The 16,999-nt window shown below is 42.7% G+C and overlaps 1 protein-coding gene across 1 annotated transcript in view; it reads right to left on the reverse strand.

Moving 5' to 3' along the window:
• Positions 1-1,399: 1,399 nt before the first annotated feature.
• Positions 1,400-16,999, reverse strand: part of LOC111981637 (neuroligin-3) — a 38,116-nt gene continuing 22,516 nt past the window's right edge. Inside the window, 3 exon segments of the mRNA XM_070449746.1 lie at positions 1,400-3,782; positions 5,869-6,658; positions 14,467-14,636. Coding sequence (XP_070305847.1) covers positions 2,912-3,782; positions 5,869-6,658; positions 14,467-14,636 — 1,831 coding nt within the window. The 3' untranslated portion in view covers positions 1,400-2,911.

Here is a 16,999-nt window from a genome sequence, read left to right on the forward strand (position 1 = left end):
GCAGGGGTCAAAGACCCGTAGACCCTTGCTTTTCAGTCACTCTCATGCATAACAAGTTCACACAAACACATAGCCTTTTCTGTGTAGTACACTTGCAGCAGACTTCATTGTAAACATTGCTGTGGCATGTCTCCCTATAAATTGGCTTTGGATTTTAGGAGTAAGTTATTACATAGATAAAGGCTGTATTAACTTTACAGGCATGGGTGCCCTTGATTTATAACTTGTTTTAAATGTTAGCAATCAGATACAACTCAATGAGCAGCACTTCATATCATTTCAAAAGATATGCCATACTTTTCAACATTTCTCCTAGACTGAGTATGACATCCTGTATTCACCAATCCAGACACCTTATAACAATTTCCCTAAATACAATCCTATTCCTATGCGTACAGATCTACTATCTTAATTTGAACACAGTTTTTGCGAAGAATTTTCCTGCGCAGGAAGAAATTCAAATTATAGTGTATTTGAGGTTTAAAAAGGCTTCTAAAGTTTGTAATTTCCACTTTGAAATGTCAAACTTGATTTGCCCTAACAAAAAATGTATCAACCCCTACAAAAAAAATGTCCATTAATTATAATCCACATAATAATTCTGATTTCCTATTGCTGCATAATTATTTTCCTGCTGTGATAAACAGGGTGAAATTAAGATAGCAGATCTGTAGGCCTTTTTACTGTAGGTGTGATCATCATGTGTGATCATGTGTGGGCTGCTGCATGGGCAGTTTATTCTCTCTTAGTAGCCAGGCTATTCATGGTCTGCATAGTATGTGTGCTGCCTATCTGAGGTAAGTAAAGGACACCACATGGTCAATGAGAGCAAGCTCTGGCTGGTGGGTGTGTTCGGCTCTTCAGAGAAGCATCTTCAGGAAACACAGAGCGATATGAAGAATATGCAGACAAAGGTATAAAACAAAAGGCAGACCATGGAAATGCCACTGGACTGACATTGATTAAGTAGACTAACAAGGGGACATTGAGGGCTGGATCCAGCTGCTGCCCTCCTCCCTCCCCTCCCTCATCCCTGACCCAGTTGATGTCAAAGCCCACTCCTTACAATGGTCCCAGTGTGCAGCTGGAGCAAACACCACACTGTCTTTTTGGAGTGTGCCTGTACCCTCTTATCCTCTTTGACTATCCCCAGTCATAGCCCTTGACCAAAATAATCGCATACAGTTACAAATGTACCATAGATGATGATAATATGCCAAAGCTGTGTCTATGTAATCTCAACTGGTCCCAGTCATATATGGGGCATTGCCCCGATGCCTCAAAATCCAAGCTGAAATTGTTGTTTGTTTTCTGTTGAAAAATAATCTTGATATGTGATACAATTGAATTAGATCTGACTCATAGTAAAGCTGTCGATGGATTTTGACAAGAAGACAACTCAGTTCCAAAAAATCTTTAATCAGCCCATTGATATTGAACAGTAGTATTAGTCAACTGTGTTCTATGATCGTATCAAAGAAAGCAAGATGACAATAATTCTCAGAGCGATGTGCATTCTCCCAGAATAATACTGTGAAGTGTTCACATTGAATTCAAAAAAGCCTTTCATAGTAATGCTTCAAAACGTGTTATGCTGCAAAATCTGGGTTTTGTGTAAATGGGATGAAGCCTATGGGTGAATCTCAGCTTGCTCAATCTGCAATATTTTAAGCAAAACTCTTTCAAATCTGATTGATTCAGGTAGTTTATACATACAATTGTGATATACTTAATTATCTTACTGAATACCTTTATATTCATATAAACAAATAACAATAAAAAAACCTGCTGGTCTAAGTTTATTCTGTACAAACAAGCCAAGCCAATGGAATCATATCAGTTGGTTAGAGTAGGTGCCATCTTAAGCTATTCTCTGTTTATAACAAAGCAGAAGTCGCATTCGCAGAACGTGTTTAGCAAAAGAAGACACAGTTAACTGAAAAATAACAAAGGTACTTAAACAGACGACCATAGATCGGAGTACAACACTGACATGATGAAAGCCAATACTTCAAACAAATGACAAACAAATGTCTTACCAATTTACACTTTTACATTACACTTCGCGTGTGCGCAGGCACACGCACGCTCACAAACATACGCGCACGCAAACAGACACAAACACACGCACACGCAGTCACACACACACGAACGCACACACGTTGTGCATATTCAAATAGAAATATTGTTTGGATAAATGTGATACTTTTACTACAAATTGTAATCAATGTTGTAGTAAAGGTTCAATTCATCACAGTCGCCGTAACAGTATTTCTCTAAGCAGAGAATGTTACAGTAACAAGCCATTCTTTAGTCAGTAAGTAAAAAATACCCTTTTAAGTTGTGAGTAACATGAGGAATATGTATAAAATAGCTTCATAACACAGATTTTCTGCTTTTTACAAATGTCCTTCAGTCAGGGATGAGTCCAGATGTTAATTGTTCCACAAAGAATTGTTGAAGATCAAAACAGATATCATAGTAAGAAAAGAGCTTCCCGTACAAATCCAACTGAACAAACATTATACTGAGGTCGTACAAGAAAGAAACAAATAAATGTTACCCTCAAAAGACAAGAATGGGAAATAAAAAGCTTTTTCCCCCACGTTTTAACCAGCTCACAAAGGCGTTTGAAAATGATTATAAGAAAATGACACTGCTTATAGACCTCATTCTGTGAGGAAGAGGAGGCAGTAGTATATTGGCGGCGATTCTGCACCCTTTGAGCAGAAAAAGCTTTGCATGGCTCTTGCAGTATGAACATAAATTCAAACTTATCTTACCCACGCATCCCATCCCAACTACTGTTTTGTATTCATTCCTAAACTACTGTACAGCACAGCACGCACCTCAACTCACCTCTACAATCTCTGTCCCCTGTGGTCTTTATGTCATCTGTCCCAGGCTGGGTCTATACCCGGGTGGTGGAGTGGGAGTGGGGCAGGCCTGTGGAGTTGTACCCGGCTGGGAAGGTGCTGTAGGGGTGCATATTGGGAAGGCCCATCAAGGAGTTGGGGATCATGGTGATATTGTTGGGTGTCATCAGGGGGATGTCGTCTGGTGAGCGGCGTAGGGTCATGGTGTAGTCCATGTTGGTGGAGAGGTGCAGGGGGTCGTGAAGGTCGTGAAGGTCATGGAGGTCGTGGAGATCATGGAGGTCATGCAGGGTGTCACACTGGTTCATCTGGCTGCTCTGGGTCATCTGATGGGACAGGCTCTCGTCGATGGTGGTGGTGGTGTGGCTCACTTCGTTGCCGTTGCTCTGTCGCTGGGGACTGGCTTGATGGGGGCTGCCGTGGCCATCCTGCCGGCTGCGCTTGTCCTTACGGTAATAGAGCGCGGCAAAGGCCAGCACATTGAGGAACAGCAGTGAGGCGCCCACAGCGATGGTGACACTCAGCTCAGTGGAGTAATCTCTCGGATTAGCCACAATCAGAGGACCCGTTTCCTCCCCATCCCCGTTACTGCTGTGGGCCGTGGAGACAGGCGGACGCTTGGTGGTGCCAGTCCTCTTACCGTTCGAGTTGGTGGTGTCCTGCGGAGGGACCTTGGTGGTGGTGGAGGTGTATTGGAACATGTCATGGAGGTTATACAGGTGGGGTACAAGGTGCTTCCAGAAAGCTACCTTGGTGGCGCGGTAGTGGTCGCGGATGCGAGGCTTCAGGCCGATATGAAGGTACAGCTGGTCATGGGGGTTGTACTTGGACCAGGCCACCTCCTCAAAGCGGTTGGCCTTGGTGTGGATGAACTTGGTGTCCTGGGGAACTGGCTTGTTGGGATCCCTGCAAACAAACAGTGAAGACAGGGATCAGAGATTGACTACCCACATAGAAGACATTAAGCTTTCATTTGTTTCATTATGGGGGATGTCAACAGGCAAGTTGTGAGCTGTGAGACTGGTTGATGTAATGTCACAGTCTCTCCTCAAGGGCTCAGCATTCCCTACATCAGTGCTCCCAACTTCAGTCCTCGAGTGCCCCAAACAGCACAAATCTTTGTTGTAGACCCGGACAAACTCACCTGATTCAATTCATTGAGGGCTTGATGGTTAGTTGGCAAGTTGAATCAGGTGTGCTTATCTGGGGCTACAACAAAAATGTGTACCGTTGAGGGTACTCGAGGACTGGAGTTGGGAAACACTGCCCTACATTTTTCATTGAAGCACACTCAAAACCCTACTTCTACTGAGAATCATCTACAATTCTACAGTACCTTCAGAAAGCATTCATACTCCTTGACCTATTCCTCATTTTGTTGTGTTACAGCCTGAATTCCTGACCCATCTACACACAATACCCCATAATGACAAAGTGAAAACATGTTTTTATAAATGTTTGCAAATATCTAATTTACATAAGTATTCACACCCCTGAGTCAATACTTTGTAGAAGCACCTTTGGCAGCGACTACAACTGTGTGTCTTTCTGGGTAAGTCTCTAAGAGCTTCCCACACCTGGATTGTGCAACATTTGTCCATTATTCTTAAAACAATTATTCAAGCTCTGTCAAATAGGTTGTTGATCATTGCTAGATAACCATTTTCAGGTCTTGCCATAGATTTTCATGAAGATTTAAGTTAAAACTGTACGCCCACTCAGGAACATTCAATGTCTTCTTGGTAAGCAACTCCAATGTAGATTAGGCCTTGTGTTTTAGGTTATTGTCCTGCTGAAAAGTGAATTCATCTCCCAGTGTCTGGTGGAAAGCAGACTGAACCAGGTTTTCCTCTAGGATTTTGCCTGTGCTTAGCTCCATTCCGTTTCTTTTTTATCCTGAAAAACTCCCCAGTCCTTAACGATTACAAGCATACGCATAACATGATGCAGCCACCACTATGCTTGAAAATAAGTAATGTGTTGTATTGGATTTGCCTCAAGCATAACATTTTGTAGTATTACTTAAGTGCCTTGTTGTAATATTTGTATTATGTACTGGCTTCCTTTTTTTCACTCTGTCAATTAGGTTAGTATTGTTGAGTAACTACGATGTTGTTTATCCATCCTCAGTTTTCTCCTATCACAGCCATTAAATTCTAAAACTGTTTTAAAGTCACCATTGGCCTCATGGTGAAATCCCCGAGCGGTTTCCTTCCTCTCCGGCAATTGAGTTTGGAAGGACGCCTATGTCTTTGTAGTGACCGGGTGTATTGATACACCATCCAAAGTGTAATTAATAATTTCACCATGCTCAAAGGGATATACAATGTCTTCTTTTTTTGATCTACTAATAGGTGCCCTTCTTTTTGAGGCATTGGAAAACCTCCATGGTCTTTGTGGTTGAATTTGTAGTTGAAATTCACTGCTTGACTGAGGGACCTTACAGATAATTGTACTGTATGTGTGGAGTACAGAGATGAGGTAGTCATTCAAAAATCATATTAAACACTATTATTGCACAAAGAGTGAATCCATGCAACTTGTTAAGCAAATGTTTACTCCTGTACTTATTTAGGCTTGACATAACAAAGGGATTGAATACTTATAGACTCGATATTTCAGCTTTTCATTTGTAAAAAATTAAAATAATCATAATTCCACTTTGACATCATGGGGTACTGTGTGTAGGCCACTGCCAAAAATCGAAATGTAATAATTTTTAAATTCAGGCTGTAACACAACAAAATGTGGAATAAGTCAAGGGGTGTGAATACTTTCTGAAGGCACTGTACATGTGAAGTGCGTCTATACTGTATGTCTATAAATATTAGTTCTTCTGCACAGGCTTCAATGCGCATCTAAATATGATTAGGAAAACTTTTTGGGAAAATACATGGACACAAATGGGAAATATTCTGAAAGAAGTGAAAGAATGACCCCATTATTTTACTATACAATCAAGGCTGACCAGATCTCAGTGTACTGTACTCACCCACTCTTAGCGAAGTTTGTCCAGTAGGTCATGACCACAGCGCTGAGCATGATGTCATTCCTGGAGAAGTTGCACGGGAACAGGTCAGTGGCTCCCACCATGGGGATGCCAAACACATAGGGCACCTCGTCCCCGTGGGCCGAGTCCGACCACACAGGCTTCATCAGGCTCTGGCAGTGGTGGTAGAAGGCATAGAAGTATGTGGGCGAGCCGTAGCGGGCGTGCAGGTCAGCCGTCACCACRGAGGGCTCCACCCACTGGTGGTCAGTGAACAGYGCYACTAARGTCTTCCTCCTGGTSTCRGGGTTGTCCCTGTCAGCCCAGTCCGTGTACATGAACTTGATGGTTTCCCTCAGAGTGTCCTTCCCCTCCGGGTAGCCATACAGGCTGTCCACYAAGTCCGACACYGCAAAYTCAAAGTCGCTGCCYGARACGCCYTCCTCCASGTCCACKACAMTCTCCACYAAYCGCAGCCCRTCCCCCTGGTTGACGCCCAGCATGATGTCATAGTTGAGGAACTCGCCCTGCTCCATCAGGATCTCGGGATCATCGGGGATGACGTCACCATCGATGACGGGGCCGAAGGCTACGTGGTAGCGGGCTGGCTGGATGTCCTGCTCCACCAGCTCTCTGGCACTCTTCTTCTGCAGGCAGGACACCATGTCCAGGGTGTCCAGCACGTTGCAGCCCACCCTCTCGGCCAGCATGCGGGTGTACTTGACAGGCTGATAGTTGACAGCCCAGCTGGACAGGGCTGAGCCACTCTGGATGATGGCTCTGTGGAACAGGCCTGAGGAGATCACAGCACAGACAGACACAAACATAGATCAGAGGAGGGCTATTTGGTCAACAACCATCTGAGACAGTACATTTTTAGGCCTACCCTGCAGTATAACATATTGGTAGCTTCATAGGATCTCTATCTAGGTTCTGATGATGAGTTTTGACCAGACTTTTGATGATAATTTGTGCTCACCACACAATTTCATCAGACAAATTTCATAGACAAACCTCATCAACATCGCTTTTTCAATCTGTGTATCTGCAGTCTCAGTTAACTTTCATTTTCCTTTAACGAAAGATAAATCACTAAATAATATTGAGGGAAAGGATAGAACTCTAAAAATGATATTAATTCTAATTGAGAGTGTATATTTCACAATTAAAAATAAAGCTTAGTAAGTGGTGCATATGCAAGGTCTCACAACATTGGCCACATTAAAAAGGGATTTGAATTAATTAAACTCTCACTCAACACAAAGGCATCATATTTGTGGCACTCATCTGTGAGAGCACTGATTTTGGGAATGAGTCAGTGACTCCACTGTGAATACACACAGTAGCCTTGTTGAAAACATCACTGTTAAATGAACCTTTAAGATTACATTTTAAGAAATACTATTAATTCAACCTAACTTTGTGCAAGAATTGGTCCAGTGATCTTGATGTGGAATAGCTCTCTCTCTCTCTCTCTCTCTCTGCTGACACGCACAGCTCTCTCACTCTCTCTCTGCTGACACTCACAGCTCTCTCACTCTCTCTCTCTCTCTGCTGACACTCACAGCATGTCCATCAGAACCAAGTGTAATGGAGGTCCGTGGACAGCCAGGCAAACCAAATAATAAACATTGACAGAAACCATGCTCCAAAATCAATACCACATCAGGGGGTGTGTGAGCAGGTGTGTATGCGATAACAGGCAGCCCTCATGCAGGGAACTACACACACCACAGTAGCACACACAAAGTCAGTCATTGCATCGTGCCTCAATAGCTGCATCCTCAGGGACAGTCTTTAACCAAAGACTACTTGGCTATGTGGCAGGGCCACCATTTTATTTGACGGACGTGTACAGTAATTTCGAAATTTGATTGTGCATCAGAAGTTTCTCTCTATTTATCAATTAGCCCATGTCAAAACATCTTTCAGATTGGTAAATTAGTCTAGCCAACAGACTAAAATTGTATGAATCATGATAGAATTACCGACCGTGCATGCAGGGAACGTACCCAGTGGCCCTGACCTCCAGGGGGATATTGTTAGGCACTCACTCAGAAATCATATTAACAAGTCATGGCATAATGGGTATAATTCAGACCTGGGATACCTGTAGTTTAAACAATGTTTGTAGAAAGTAACTCTTTACACAAACATACTTTTTAAAGCTATTCAAATACAGATCTCAGAAAGTAACTACTTATTAAAACAATTTTAATACAGATCTGAGAAAACAAATACTTAAAAAGATATTTGAATACAGATCTCAGTAAGGGACTACTTTTCTGAAACTATTGGATTGGCTGCCTTCAACTAATGGAAGGACTGTATCGGAACTGCATGTTGAAGATAGAATGAATAGAGCACACACAATCTCCTATACTATTCCAATCTATCTGGCAGTCATATTTGATCTATACAATACATTTATATCTGAACATTTTGTAAAATGTCCATTCTCCTGAATGTCAATTGCCCCAGGTGTACATAATCAAGTCAAACCAATTAACCAATGACATTTTGTACAGATAAGTACAAATAAGTTGTGACACTCAACTATTGTATGGCTCTTTCAACATGCCACTGAAAAGGTCGAAAGCTGCAATTAATTTTATGATACCTGAAAATACTGCAGAGTAATAAAAAGCCATTTGCAAACACTACAAACATCAATTTGGATACTTACAAAAAACTACTGCTGAGCGATTAACCGAAATGAGGGTTATTTTTCAGTTTTTAAACAACTAATTGACTGACGTCTGTTCAATTCTTTGAATTTCATTTCGTTCAGTTTTTTTCTGTGAGCTCGATATGCAGTTTCTGTATAGAAAAATCAGATCAAGCCTGAACTGTGCAACGTAGTAGGGAGTTGTAGTTTCCAACAGGCCAATATTCTACACAGTTTAGCTCAGAAAACGTGGTAATTAACTACAATGACCATAATCTATTGCACACCCGCTTAAACTTGTAGAATATGTGCGGAGCAAGACATGGAGACTGAGAGAAGAGAGAAGGCCAATCAAGAGAGATAGAAAGCAGTTGCTTCGCGAGCCTGAAAATACATGATCTAAGTGATTGACAGTTGGTTTTCAGGGTCATAAAGTATGCCTTATTTACTTTGAAGAACTACTAAAATAGTGATTTTGTCAGACAGCATAGGCAGCAGCAGCTCTATATGAGATGATTACTTTGAATTAAATAATAAAGTCATGGGGCCTCCCGAGTGGTGCAGCGGTCTAAGGTGTCACTACAGACCCGGGTTCGATCCCAGGCTGTGTCACAACCGACCGGGAGTACCATAGGGCGGCGCACAATTGGCCCAGCATCGCCCAGGTTAGGGGAGGGCTTGGACGGGGGGGGCTTTACTTGGCTCATCGCACTCTAGCAACTCCTTGTGGAAGGCCGGGCGCCTGCAGGTTGACTTCGGTTGTCAGTTGGATGGTGTTTCCTCCGACACATTGGTGCGGCTGGCTTCCGGATTAAGCGGACGGGTGTTAAGAAGCGCGGATTGTCTGGTCATGTTTTGGAGGACGCATGACTCAACCTTCGCCTCTCCCAAGCCCGTTTGGGAGTTGCAGCGATGAGACAAGATCGCAATTGGATATCATGAAATTTAGGAGAAAAAGGAGGTACAATTTTTTAAAATATTGTTATAATAATAAAGTCATAAAATAAAAATATTATTAAAGTCAGGTAATGTGAATAAATGATGGTTAATAAGTGATAAGTAGAAATGGGCATTCACTACCGTTTTTTCATTTATTTTTATTTTTTATTTAACCTTTATTTAACTAGGCAAGTCAGTTAAGAACAAATTCTTATTTACAATGGCGGCCTACCTCGGCCAAACACTAACCCGAACAACGCTGGGCCAATTGTGCGCTGCCCTATGGGACTCCCAATCATGGCCGGTTGTGATACAGCTTGGAATCGAAACAGGGTCTGTAGTGACGCCCCTAGCACCGAGATGCAGTGCCTTAGACCGCTGCGCCACTCGGGAGCCCAAATGGGACTTTCAACAACAGAGTTTATATTCTCTGTTGTTACAGCATTCAACCCACATAATGCATACTGTCAGATAAAGACAGTATATTCAGAGGGCCATAGATTACAGTCAGTGCAAGGCCCTGAGCATTGAGCTGAAGGGTAGCTTCAAGCTACCAGGACATACATCACATCCACTAACCAAAGCATACATGTCTGGAAAACAAAGGACAAATCCCACTGCTCTTCAGTCCCTTAAATTATCCACTTTGATTATACTGTATGATTCACTTTTATTATTCACTTAACTGACCTTCCTGTTTTTTACTTTGTTATGATCCCATCAAACCAAATTTGGCCTGTAGTGTAACAAGCTCATTTTACACAGCCAGGCAGTGGAAAAACATCTGGAAAACATTTCTCCCAGTGAATATTTTTTTTTAAATTATATCGCCAACAGTGATCGTGGTTCTTGATTAATGCTTGAAAAATATATAATATAAAGACTTGGGTAGTCTGTCTGTATACCACAGTATCACGCTGGCTCACACAATCTCAGTGAGAGGGGCCTAAGCTGGCTCTGGTGCCGTTAGAGCTGTGGCCTGATGTAATAAAGGGCTGATTGATTAGAGGAGAAGAGGTTGTGTGGGTGTGTGTGTGTATCGTGGTTCTTGATTAATGCTTGAAAAATATATAATATAAAGACTTGGGTAGTCTGTCTGTATACCACAGTATCACGCTGGCTCACACAATCTCAGTGAGAGGGGCCTAAGCTGGCTCTGGTGCCGTTAGAGCTGTGGCCTGATGTAATAAAGGGCTGATTGATTAGAGGAGAAGAGGTTGTGTGGGTGTGTGTGTGTGTGTGTGTGTGTGTGTGTGTGTGTGTGTGTGTGTGTGTGTGTACATTTCTGTAATTTTGTTGTCAGAGGTACCATGGTTCTTTTGCATGGCGTGTGTGTGTCGTGTCAGTGGTGTGTGTGCCATGCCGTGGCCTGCCTGTTTAGCAGGAATTCACTGAGCGCTAGTGAATCAGCAATGCAGGGCTGAGGATCCAAGGGGAAATGGCCATAAAAACAAGACTATTAGTGCTATCAAGCCCTGATGGTCACACACTCACACACACACTTCCGTCCTTAAGAACAGGTTCAAAGGTTACAGTACCCCAGGGCAGGAATTATGTGCCTACTTCGCTCTTCAGAAAGACGGCTCTTGGGGTAAGCTCTAGATGCTCTGGTGGGCGTCCCAGGTGCCATTTAGTCTGCCTCGCTTCTGACCTCCTTTCTTAGTCTAGGCTGAGTAGTTCCGACGTTCTTTCCGGGTGTACAGAAAGAACACGGTTGGCCAGTGCAAGACTGCACAAGGCAATAATGCTCTGGAAATGTTGGTCATTCTTGGATGTAGCTATTTTAGAATATCAGGCTAGAATCTGAATATGTTGATTATATAATGCTCAAATGTTCTCTAATTGTTCTAAGCACATGAAAGCATTCTCCAGCAGAAAGAAGCATTAGGCCTACATTAGTGGTTTGTACGTGGTGGGTTAGGGAAGGGTTGAGGCTGTGTTTGGCTTGTTATTGGTGAGCGGTGGTTGGGTGCTGGCCCTGCCTAGCTGTTATAAAGGGAACAGGATTTCTCTAGACTGGATGGCCAGTGTACTGTTTGGCTCGCTGCTGGATACCAGAAGGAGAGGAGGACCCGCCCTGCCCAGTGCAAGAGGAAGATTCCCAGGCCATCTGTCTTTCAAGCATCTCCCTTGGACCACCAATATTATTGTAGTCATCTTTTCCACCCATGTTTTTCCAAGTTGTTTGTAAAATCGCCGTATTGTCGAAGCCTACCTGTAAGATGTTATGGTGAAGGTGGTGGTAAAACCACTCTTTCATAACCGAGCCCACCTTGTCATGAAAAGACTACAGGTTCCTACCACCTATAACCGTTCATGCATATATGATTACCGTTTTGCTTACTCAGTAGGAATCTGCGCACTGAAGACGAACACACAACTCATTAGGTGCCTCTTCCTATGGTTCTCAGTGGTCCTGTACTGTCTGTCTGTGTGTGTGTGTGTGTGTGTGTGTGTGTGGTGTGTGTGTGTGTGTGTGTGTGTGTGTGTGTGTGTGTGTGGTGCACGTGTTGCTGCCTACGTAACTTGCTAGAAAGTGCAGTGTGTGTGTGTCACGAGCAGTCTATCTCTGGCAGACGTCCATCATGGCTCAGTCAAGCTAAATCCTCTGTGTTGTGTTCGATCAGTGATAGATTGGCTCCAGTAGGCTCTCCGCCATAGGCTAGATATTAATCTCGCTCTCTCCGTGTTCAGACAACAGATGTGCATACCTTATGACTGACTTCAAGATCAGGGAAACGAAATACTGAGAGAGAGAGGGAGAGAAGGAAAGAAAAAGGAGGAGAACCTCTTCAGTTTGAGAGTGAGAGAAAGTTACGTAAGGAAAAGAGGAAGAAGGGACAGGAAGGTTGTGTGTGTGTGTGTTTGGTAGATAGAAGGAGATAATACTGAACTATGTCTGATGGGAGAAGGAGATGAAATAATATAGAGCGATGCAAACTGCTGTCACGTTAGCTAGCAGCATTTGAGACTTTTTCAAAGCCGTGCTCTTGAATGAACTGGACACATATAACCAGGGAATGCTGAGGTGTCAAGAACAACCATCGGAAATGCAGTGTGTGCGGGTGCTGGGCGAGGATAATGAGTTATAATAGCTGCTGTGTGTGCGTGCACCTGTGTGTCAGAAGAAGCCATTACAATCGTTCAGTGTGTGTGTGGGAGACGGCATGCATGTGTGTCCTGTGGTGTGTTACAGAGCCATACAGCCTCAGCTCTCTTGACATAATTGGGCCCTGTGGCTGCAGAGAGAGCTCTAGCACGGCATTTGATTCCACAGACAGATTAAAGGGGGGAATTCACAAGTAACGGGAATTACACTTTGTCTCAGTCTTTTCAACTTTAAATGTATGCCAACAAAAACCAATTGATTTCAAAGTAACCAACAATAGAGCTCTAGCAAAGGAATATTTTAACAATTCCATTTTTTTGACAAAATACAAATTTAATGTAAGAACTGTGCAGATGAAACTTTTGTAACGGAATTACGTAGAATCTCCCTCAGGTTTTATGTGACCACGTTTTCCAAACCGGTTACAATTCGCTCAGATTTAATAGATCATCATATGGAGAACTTGTAAACACCATCTTCCTGGTTGCAAAAATTCAATAGTTCCTCTCATTTCAGTTGTGAAACAAAACAACAAGTATAGTGGTCAGCAAATCATGTACCATTACTAAATCGCTGTGAAATCTATATTTTCCATAACAGAAAAATATATTTTCATCTGTTAAAGCTGGTTGAAAACCGCAAAAGTAAATAGCACAAGTAGAAGCATAAGAAAGTGTTTGCTCATAGAACAAATTATACAGCTTCTAGACTTGCTTTCAATTGGTGAATGGCGATCTATAACTACATTTCTATGTGAATTTGGTCGGTCGCCCAAAAGTTACATATTGCCACAATAAGATTCAAGATGTCTGTCAGAAAGAATGGGGTCAGTTAATTGGCAACTTGAGTTAACAAAAAATCCATTTGGTTATTGAAAACTACAGTGAAGTTGAAGTGGAATTACGGTAACGGTAATGGTCCTGATCGTATACTACACAGAAATGCGTCAATTCAATGGGGTATGAATATCATCTCCCATGTTTACAAGGTTGGAACATCACAGCACAGATGCTGATTCTGTACAGCGCAGTCACCCGATATAACAGTATAGAGTTCAGTAAAAAAAAAGAAAAAGCAGGGCCAATAATACTGTACTATATGCTCTTTTAATTTATTGTCCCTCTCCTATTATTGTACTGTTACTATTGATTGGACTGTAACATACTATGGCTCTACTCACTGTGTGTACTGTATCAGTATAAGAGGTTGGAACCAAAATTATTTTTTACAATCGTTCGTTCTGAAACAGAACATTATTGTTTTTTCAATTCCGGTCCACTGTCCGACCAGCTAACAAATCAGTCGAACCGGTTCGAACCAAAAAAAGTAAGGTTGATAGGTGCCTTTTCTCGTTCCTTTTTCAAACTCTGAAATCTAGTGCAGATAGAAGTCAGCTTGTGTGGATGCGCAAAATATTTACATGCACTGGAAGATGAGTGTAGGCGCGAGATGTGACTGACAATTTTTGCCAGTGGGAGAGAGAGAAGGGTTGAGGAGGCTTGCCTTGAAGCGCTGGAATCTTGTTGATGACATGCATTATTCTGAATTAGGCCCACAGAATATACTATGGAGACCGGCTTCTATAAAGAACTCTTTGAATGTCTTTGAACGTCATCGTTGGTTAACGTGGACATGCTAGCTAGCTCAACACGTTTGTGTGTGCAGAGCAGCACCTGAATTAAAACTAAAAACACACCGCCTCCCCGAGTGGCGCAGTGGTCTATAGGCACTGCATCCGCAGCCGGCCTCAACCGGGAGCCACTGGGCGGCGGCGGTCCTGGTTAGGGAGGGTTTGGCCGGAAGGGTATCCTTGTTCTCATCGCGCACATGCGACTCCTGTGGCGCCGGGCGCATGCCATTCTGAACACATGTCGCCAGGTCGTACGGTGTTTCCTCCGACACATTGGGATGGCGGCTGGCTTCGGGCTTGGATGGCTTGTGTCAAGAAGCAGTGGGCTTGGTTTGCGGTTGTCTTTCGGAGGAAGCATGGCTCTCGACTTCGCTTCTCCGAGTCCGTACGGAGTTTTGCAGCGTGAGACAAGACTGTTAACTACTCTACAATTTTGATACAGCAAAATTGGGGAGACAAAAAGGGGGTGAAATTTAAAAATAAACAAACACTATCTTACACTTTGTTGTAGTTAATAAATCCATTGTGAAACGTTAAGCTATAGTAATCCTAAACTAGCAATTGAAAAGGTCAATTATTGATTCTCTAATGTAAGATCTCTCCCTTAATTCTGAATAACGCATTGGGTAAGCGTCAGAGGGGTGGGGAGGGGCTACACATGGCGCACCCCTGGCAATATTACAGTGGCTGCCGGCAGCACCACTGGAAGAAAGTTGCCATTGCGCATGGTGAGGGCGTTTGCAATAGGAAACTTCCGTGTGTTTTTCTGGGGGACTGGAAAGAAAATGTCCGAACAAAGTAACGTTATTAACTGGCTTCATGCTGTTTTATAAACAGTTCTGTCCTGGAACAGTAAGACACTTTCATTCCGTTCCTGATATTTCCCCCAAAAATTTCTTCTTCCGTTTTTCTGTTCTGTTCCTGAACCGCGTTCCAACCCCTGCTCATACTGGTATTGTATTGGACTGCTACTGTGCTCTACTCACTGTACTGTGCTATCCAAACTTGTGAAACGTAAGTCCTCGAGGGTTCGGATTGGTCCAGTCCGGTCTGTTGTGTGTAATTAACATCTAAGGGCAGGGTGGACTGACCAAATTTCAACTACTTTTCAAAAGTCCATGAGTCCGTTGTCGGTCGTGGCTCATAGGTGAGGAGCTGGTTAATGAAATGGAAGGGAGGGGCCCAGTAGGTGGAGGATGCTGGTAAATGACAATGGAAAGGGAGGTGCTCAGTAGGTTGAGGATGCTGGTTTTAAATTGAAATGGAAAGGGGAGGGCTCAAGTAGTGAGGATGCTGGTTAAATGAAACTGGAAAAGGGTGCTCAGTAGGTGAGGATGCTGGTTAATATGAAATGGAAAAGGGAGGGGCCTCAGTAGGTGAGGATTGCTGGTTAAATGAAATGGAAAAGGGAGGTGTCATAGTGAGGATGGCTGGTTAAATGAAAAGAAAGGGAGGGGCTCAGTAGGTGAGGATGCTCGGTTAAATGAAATGGAAAGGGAGGTGCTTCAGTAAGTGAGGATGCGGTTAATTGAAAGGAAAGTGGGCGGGGCTCAGTAGCGTGAGGTATGCTGGTTAATGAAAATGGAAAGGGAGGGGGCTCAGTAGGTGAGGATTGCTGGTTAATGAAATGGAAAGGGAGGGGCTCCAGTATGGTGAGGTATGCGGTTAATGAAATGGAAAGGGAGGGGCTCGTAGGTCAGGATTGCTGGTTAATGAAATGGAAAGGGAGGGGCTCAGAGGTAGGATGCTGGTTAAAGAAATGGAAAAGGGAGGGTGCTCAGCAGGTGAGGATGCTGGTTAAATGAAATGGACAAGGGAGGGGCTCAGGTGAGGATGGGTTAAAATGAAATGGACAAGGGAGGGCTGCAAGTAGGTGAGGATGCTGGTTAAATGAATATGGAAGGGAGGGGCTAAAGTAGGTGAGGAGCTGGTTAAATGAAAATGAAGGGAAGGGGCTCAGTAAGGTGAGGATTCTGGTTAACTGAAATGAAAGGGGAGGGGCTCAGTAGGTGAGGATGCTGGTTAAATGAATGGAAAGGGAGGGGCTCAGTAGGTGAGGATGCTGGTTAATGAAATGGAAAGGGAGGGCTCAGTAGGTGAGGATGTGTTAAATGAAATGGAAAGGGAGGGGGCTCAAGTAGGTGAGGATCTGTTAAATGAATGGAAAGGGGGGGGCTCACGTGAGGTGAGGATGCTGGTTAAATGAAATGTAGAAGGGAGGGCCCATGTGGGTGAGATGCTGGTTAAATGAATGGAAAGGGAGGGGGCTCAGTAGGTGATGATGCTGGTTAAAGTGAAACTGGAAAGGGGGGGCTCAGGTAGGTGAAGAATGCGGTTAAATGAAATGGAAGGGAGGGCTCAGTAGTGAGGAGCTGGTTAATTTTTTTTATTGGATTTATTTTTTACTTGGTTTTTTTAAAATTTTGGTTTAATTTATTATTTTCAATGATTTTTTTTTAAATTTTTTTTATGTGATTGTTATTTACTTTATATGTATTTATTTGTTTTTGTATTATTTTATATTGTTTATTTTTTTAAACCATTGTTTTAGATTTGTTTATTTTTTTATCTTGTTTTTTTGGTATTTTTATTTGGTTTTTCGCTTAAGATTTTCTGTTTTTTTTTTATTATTTTTTTTGATTTATATTTTTTTGTTATTTATGTTTATTGTTATTATTTGTTTGTTAATGTTTTATTGGTTTATAAAAATGATCGTTTCATTGTTATTTGTTTCTTTATGTTGATATAAATTTATCGTTTTTTTTTATGTGTGTTTTTGATACAGATT

Source organism: Salvelinus sp. IW2-2015, linkage group LG20 (genome assembly GCF_002910315.2).
Source record: "Salvelinus sp. IW2-2015 linkage group LG20, ASM291031v2, whole genome shotgun sequence".
In the NCBI taxonomy this organism is placed as follows: domain Eukaryota; kingdom Metazoa; phylum Chordata; class Actinopteri; order Salmoniformes; family Salmonidae; genus Salvelinus; species Salvelinus sp. IW2-2015.